Raw genomic sequence first — 7,617 nt, 5'->3', positions numbered from 1 at the left:
CAACTCATGGCGACATGGACGCGATTTCTGGCGTGCACTCGACATCGATCGACGTGGGACGCGATTTCGCGAAAAATGGACAATTTCGGTAAATAATTAAATAATGGGCCCATTTCGGTAATTTTTTTTAAAAATGGGCTTTTATTGGTAAATTGCCCTTGCTTAAGGTCATTTTTGTTTTAGAATTTTTGACGTAAGGGTATAACAAATATAATAAGGGTAAACTAGATCCAAAGTCAATAAATTATTAATAAGTTTATGTTTTGGTCACTCAACTTGAAAAAAATTACAAAATGATCACTAAACTATTTGAATGTTTTCATTTAAGTTAATGGACTATTAAAACCGCTTATGTATGCCATTCTCTGCTCGCACCGTCTACACTAATCGAAAGTTCTCATTCCCCTTCTCTTTTACAACTCAGTTTTTTTCATGAAACAACTTTTAATCAAAATAGTTTTATTATTTGATCTTCGTCACTGAACGTCAGGTCGACTTGGATCTAAGGTATGTTCTTCTACTTGTCGATTGGTACTCATCCACCCTACTGGTTGTCAAATCGTCACTTGAAGTTCACTAGTCAGATTTTTAAAAAGAAAATCTCAACAAACTAGTAACTTAATTGAAAGCTTTCGAATAATTTAGTGACTAATTTATAACTTTTTAAAATAATGTAAACTTATTAATAATTTAATGAGTTGAAATATAATAGAAATTATAGAAGTTTTTGCCAAAGTATTGTTGGAATGGAAATCGTGGGCTAAAAATCGAAAAAATTGGAAAGAGTATTATGAGAAATGCTAAATCAATTATATTAAATTACAATATGAAAGGCTAAAATAGAATTTTATGTTTTCAAGGCACATCTGGTAGTACAATTGAGACATATAATGCCAAAATTCATTTCATTTTCTAGGGTCTGAAAAAGTTGACTATTAAGCTTTGACTTGGTAAACAATGAATTTATGGGAGTTGCAGGGGCTTGCAAGTTATATCCGGATTTTAATTTCTTTTTGAATCTTTAAAATATTTTAATTAGAATTAATTGTAATAAACATTTTTTTAATATCTCAATCTAAATTAGTTTTTAAATTTTAAAATATTCTGATTATATTTTTAAAATTATCGATATTATATCAATCATATCTTTTCATTATTGAAACTATTAATTTAACTATGAAGCTTTTATGTGACATAATTTAAAATAAAAATTTTAAAGAAAAATAAATTGTTGCGGCGTAACTTTTAAATTAAAAACTAAAATAAAGTAAAATTGAAAAAGAGAGTGAATGATGGTTTTTGTAAAAGTTTCAAAAACTTCAAAACTATGGTTTTTACAGTTTTCATTTTAAATTATGTCACATGAGATTTTTCGTGTCATTTAATGGTTAAATTAATGGTTTCAATAATATAAGGACATGGTTGATATGATATCGATAGTTTAAGGATGTAATTAGAATGTTTTGAAGTTGGGGACCAATTTAGAACGACGGTCATAGTTTGGGGATGTTTAGTGCAATTAACTCTTTAATTGATTTCTTTATTTTTTTTTGGTTAAAACTACCATAACCCTTCCCCAACCCTTAATTGAGTTCTCAAAAATACAATATTATATCAATTAAATCATTTCACTAGTTAGAGCTTTAAGTACCACCTTAAATATGATATGGAACATATTTCAAATATGTGGATCAAATAATAAATATATGTATAGTAATTATATTGATAACTCGAATCTAACATGTAAAAAAATAGCACTCTAAAATTTTATTAACGCTATCTTTTTTATAACACGTCAAATCCAAATACCAATGCGATAAGTATACATATTTACATTTTAATCTACATGTTATAAATATCTTTCATGTTGATCTAAACTATTTAACGCCTAAATTATTAATTAGATTGATGAAATGATCTTATTGATATTTTAAAGTAAATGGATGAATTTAACATTTGAACAATAAATTGAATATGTCTAAGATGATCTTATATGGAAAAGGTTTTCCACCATTGCAATGTTTTATACACCATCAATCAACGAGATTATGATTAATGTCGTAAGAATCAAATTGATGATCGATTTGCTCCAACTAGCATGAAGAAAAAACATCACAAGCAAAATCTTCTTAGAACTGAAGTATAAACATATAAGTTACATAAAAGTTGCTTTAGAGACCCATTGAAACATATTAAGAACTCAACATTACATGTTACAATTAGCACTACACAACTTGTAACTAAAACACCATAAGTGAATTATGAAAGCTTTGTTGAAGTATATATGTCGGCTATATAGTTAAATAGATTATTTACAGTTATTCAAAGATGGAATTCTGAGACAAATCCAAGTTAATTCAAGTCCGAGTTAATAAACCCTTTGATCTCATTCATGAGGCAATAGAAATGGTCATTATTAGGCAAGAAATAGAACCCAATGGTGGCCTTGTCTAGGTAAAGAAGCTTCACTTGTTGCCCACATTTTTCAAGTCCTTTAACATAGGCCAATTGCCAATCTTGAATCAAATCCAAGCCGGCGACGACGATGAGACTCTTCGGGAACTCGAGTCCGTCGAGGGTTCGACCTCTCGGGCCGAATGGATTACACGCGGGGTGGTCTCGATCTTCGCCTTCAGGTAAATAAGCCCTCCAATACCAATCACGGTCTTGTAATGTGACGAAGTACTTCCCATCTAATCTTTTCTCTGACTCTGTTCTACTTTGCCCACCAAACATTGGGTGAAGGAGGATGTTGCCTAATACTTCAACGCCGGCCTCGGCGGCCATGACGGCCACATTGTGAGCTATGTTACCGCCGGAACTGTCTCCGGCTAAGTAAACGTGGACTTTTGAGTCTTTTCCACTTTGAAGCCAAGTTCTTGATTTAACCCACTTAAGAGCTGCCCAACCATCGTCGTAAGCACAAGGGTACCTATGCTCGGGAGATCGGCGGTAATCCACCGACACAACGACGGCTTTACAAACATTAACAAGGCGGCGGCAAAAGGTGTCGTAGATGGCACTATTGGCGGAGGAATGAGTGAAGCTTCCGCCATGGAAGAAGACTATGACCGGAACAACCTCGGTGGCGCTCAATGGTTTTTCAAGGTCCACAATGCGCCATCGAGACTCGATCCGAGACGATGGTTGATAAACCCGGTTGAGAAGGCCGGTGGCTCCGTCGACATGGTCGAAAGAAAAAACCCCATCAACGGGGTTTATATTGGCGGGGACTTTCCGGTCAAGGTACTCCGATAGGTCCCTGTCGAACGTTCCATCGGGTCGGCGTTGAAGATTATATGCTACTTTAAAATTGGAAATCAGTACCCATGTATTCAATGGAACAACCCTCTACAAAAAAAAAAAAAAAAACATATAAATCAAAGAATTTCAAATGAACCCCAAAGAGAAAATGAAAGAAAAAAATACCCTTGATTCATTGAGGTTGACTTCATTTCTACCAGCCATGGATCAACAAAACCCAGACTCAAAATGAAAAATTTTTAAAACCCCATCTAAGGAAAATGAAAAATTCTCTTCTTTGTACTTGAGTCCTTTAACCCTTTCTTTTTTTTTTTCTGATTGATTCCTCGTTTGTTTGTTTGTTTGTTTGTTTTTCTTTTTGAAGATGAGACACTTCCTTGCTGCAACAAGGAACCAGAGATTAAAATAACAAGAAAAGAAAGACAAAAAAGAGAAAAAGACCTCGGACGCTGCTTCAAAGAGATGTAAAGAAAGAGATAGAAAGCTAAGAGCCTAATAAGTAATAAATATGTATTTATATCGCGAGAGACAATGGAAATGTTTTTTTTGTTTTTGAAGAGTCAAAAAGGTAGCGAGAGGAAGACGATAGACACGACAAAATGGGGCGGCCCTAATGTACTGTTTATGTGGGTCCTACGTCCCTATGCCTTTTTGGGTAAATTTCATTCTAGGTGATAAATTATTAGTAAGTTTATGTTTTGATCACTTAACTTTAAAAAGTTATAAAATAGTCACTGGACTATTCGAAAGTTTTTCATTTTAAATCACTGCATTGTTACAATTGTTGTTGTATGATCTTCTCTATTTTCACCGCCTACACCAATCAAAAGCTCTCATTCTCTTTTTTTTTCTACAATTTAGCTTTTTCTCATTAAACTACTTTAAGCATCATGAATATGTCGACCAAAATCTAAATAGTTTTTTTCTCTAATATCTGATACTGATTGTCAATTTGATTTAGATCTAATGTATGTTTTTCTACTCATCGATGGGTAGGGGTGAGTGTTCGATTGAATCGAGTGAAAAAATTTCAAGTTAATCGAGTTGACAAGTCCTATTTTATCATCCTAACTCGATTTGAATTTTTTTCGAATCGAGTCGAGTAAAATAAAATTTGAGTCGAATTGAATAGAGTGAAATTGTTCAATTTAAATTAAAAAATTAAACCTATCAAATTAAAATCTTGTTACAGTATAACTAGTTCCATGTTGGAGTACATGAATTTGAAATCATATATATTTGAAAATAACTTATTTAAAACAATAAAAATACAAGATACTATAGTATGATAAACTTGAATCAAGAATTAACTTATTTAGGTCCCAAAATTATTATTTTAGAAAGTTTTAAAATTTTAACTTTCTTTATATATTCTTTAGAATTTTTTAAATTACTATAATTTTTAAAAGTATATAAATTTTTGGAATTTTTATAAATATTTTGAATTTTGAATTTTATTTTAAATTTTTTTGTAATTTTTGTTGAGAGAGAGACCAATTTGCTATTTTCAAAATTGACATGGACTAAAGGGTATTTACACCAATCTGTTATTCGAATTATTCGAATTGTAAAATTCAACTTGATTCAAACTCAAAACTCGAATTACATATTCAAATTGACTCAAATAACTCGATTCGATTAACTCGAAATTCGATTTTTTTCGATTTCTTCGAATTAAATCAAGTTTTTCTCATCCCTGTCGATGAGTACTGATCCATTGTACTGATTGTTGAATCTTCATTTGGAGCTCACTAGCCAAGTTAAAAAAAAAAAACTTAACAATCCAGTAACTTAAATAAAAACTTTTGAATAGTTCAATGGCTATTTTATAACTTTTTAAAATTGAGTGATGAATAGACGTAATTACATAACTTGAATTCAAATTTTGAATACAAAATTGTTAGGAGGATAGCCACAAATTTAAAAATAATTATTTTTATGAATCTAATATAAAGAATATTTTATCATTAAAAAATTAATAACTAGTTTTTAAGCAAATCTAATAAGTGTTATTGAAATTAGTTAACATTTGTAACAAATAAGGGGTATTTGAGAAGAAAATCTCAATTTAAATAGTTTGGATTATTTTTGGTCAAGTTTTTTAACCAACTCGAATAAATAATATTAAAATATGATTCAACCTTACTCTCTTGTATACAATAATGAAGTTAATTATCGGAAGATTACTGATCGAGTTTGGTAGCTAAACTTGATAATTATACATATTCTGATTAGAGATATTTATGGATCGGGTCAGGTTAGGTTCGAATCGGGTCCATGTAATGTATTTATATTAATTTTTTAAGTTCAAATCAGTCCAAAAAATGAATTTACTTTTTTACCCAAATCCAATCCAATTTAAGAATGGTAAGCTCGGGCCTAACCCGGTCCTCCCATATTTTATTTTTTTAGATTAATTTTTATTTAAATTTAAAAACATATAATACACTAAATGAACTAAAAATACGCTAAAATAAAAGTTTTCTAACACATAAGAAAGTATTTATATTAATAAAACACAAATAAATGTAATAAATATTTTATTGTATTAAATATATTTTTAAAACTTTATATTTTGGGTTGAGTTATTTAGTTAAGGTTTTTTTTAAGTTTTGGATAATAAATTTAATTGTTATTGGGTTGGTGATTTAATATAAATATATATGATTTAATTATTATTTAGCTTATATAATTAATATAATATTTTTTATAACATGATATGTTCGATTTAGGATGGACTCAAGCAAAAAAATATTGTCAAGACTCGACCAATATAAAAAATGAGTCTTAAATTTTACCCAAGTCTATTTTTTGGGTATCATATTTTTGTTTAAACTCTCCCGTTTTTCAAACAGACCTTCAAACCTGGATGAATAGCCTAACTCATGAGCAGGTTTAATTTTAATCATTAAATTTAAATTTTATTAATATTTGATGATATGTGTATTGACAAAAAAAAAATACATGTACAAATATGGGCCTAACTATACAAGTTCAATGGTCAAATTTTACAATAATCAATTCCATTTTTATTTAATTTTTTTTTACTTAAAAATAGTAGAGTTGATGTTATTGGTTATTTGTGATTTTCAAGTAGACTCTTAAGTCATATGGACTTTTATAAAAATTTCTTTATAATATCTAAATATAATTGAATATATATTTTAATTTGAATTTTTTCGTTAGTCTCGATTAACATTTTAAATCCAATTTAATTGATAAAATGAGACTTGTCAATTCGATTAATTCAAAAAATTTTGACTCGATTATATTAAATCAAATGACCACCTTCTTTCGAAGCGAAGTTAATTATACTAGATTATAATACACGCATGATGTGGATGAAAAATAAATTTAAGTAACAAATATATTTTAAGTTCACATCTCATTATGTGCGCATATTTTCCTATTTTTATATAAAAAATATAAAAAGATAAAAACAACCTCAAAAATGATATAATTTACCTTGTAAAATAATGGTATTTTAGTCATTTTCTAACATGTTGATGAAGTAGGCCACCAGTGTCCACCAAGATAGACTCATGAGATGGTCGGGTGTAATTCCATATTCGTTCAGTATAGTACAGAAGAAAGGGTTTAGTGGAATGTGAAAATTTGCCTCCAATAGATAGAGAGGGAGAATGAAGCCATTACTACAACCGCCCAAACGACACTCCCCTTATACAACTTCGAAATCATAAGCGAAGTTGGGTTGAAGAATTCCCCTGGCGGCCAAGTGTCTGATCATCTCTTCCTGGGAGTTGTACATCTAAAGAACGGGGTTTCCACTGAAGTATTGGCTTCTTGATTTCATGGCTCATTGCCACTACCAGTGGTAGACCCACTACCCTAGCCCCTTTGATTCCAACTACCATGTCCACTGACTCCACCTCTAGAACCTATCCTAACTCTAGCCATATGAGGGGAAGCTTAAGAGTAAGAAAGACGGGAATGAATGATTACTTTTGGAACGAATGGAATTCTATAAAAAAAGAAACTGAAATGCTACGACGATGGACGAAAAAATCGAGGAAGAGAAATTAGGGCACGAAAAAAACTCAAATGATGAGAAATTTAGGGGGAAAACAATTTGAAAAGTAACGATTCTCTTTTCTCTGCGATTGGCTATATAAGGTAATCATCTCATAGAAGTTTCAATTTTAAAATGGTAATAAACTGTTCACATTCCCCAATCTACTCTTGACAGCTGTTGGTGATTCACGAGGATTTTTCTTAAACCCTTGGTATCCAGAAAAGCAAGAATATCCACCAAGTCATCTCACAAAAATAAGTATTCGTCAATGTCGGGTTTGCCCATTAGGCATTCGCCAAGAATGGATGTTGAAGAGTCAT

General features: G+C 30.7%; 1 protein-coding gene across 1 annotated transcript; it reads right to left on the bottom strand.

The window, feature by feature from the left end:
• Positions 1-2,099: 2,099 nt before the first annotated feature.
• On the bottom strand, positions 2,100-3,752 carry LOC105792243 (gibberellin receptor GID1B). Its single transcript, XM_012620724.2, has 2 exons — positions 3,430-3,752; positions 2,100-3,351 (listed from the first exon to the last, which is right to left on the bottom strand). The coding sequence occupies exons 1-2, from the start codon at positions 3,466-3,468 to the stop codon at positions 2,353-2,355; spliced, it is 1,038 nt and encodes a 345-aa protein (XP_012476178.1). The 5' UTR covers positions 3,469-3,752; the 3' UTR covers positions 2,100-2,352.
• Positions 3,753-7,617: the final 3,865 nt, after the last annotated feature.

This window comes from Gossypium raimondii, chromosome 8 (genome assembly GCF_025698545.1).
Source record: "Gossypium raimondii isolate GPD5lz chromosome 8, ASM2569854v1, whole genome shotgun sequence".
NCBI lineage: Eukaryota > Viridiplantae > Streptophyta > Magnoliopsida > Malvales > Malvaceae > Gossypium > Gossypium raimondii.
The sequence above is the reverse complement of the archived record's forward strand: the minus strand, read 5'-3'. Positions and strand labels throughout refer to the sequence as shown.

What these genes read in the sequence shown, in the direction of transcription:
- LOC105792243 (XM_012620724.2), bottom strand. Translation starts at nt 3,468, where the DNA reads ATGGCTGGTAGAAATGAAGTCAACCTCAATGAATCAAGG. An exon ending in TCAACCTCAATGAATCAAGG is followed by an intron (nt 3,352 to 3,429) that starts GTATTTTTTTCT and finishes TTTTTTTTGTAG; the next exon opens with AGGGTTGTTCCATTGAATAC.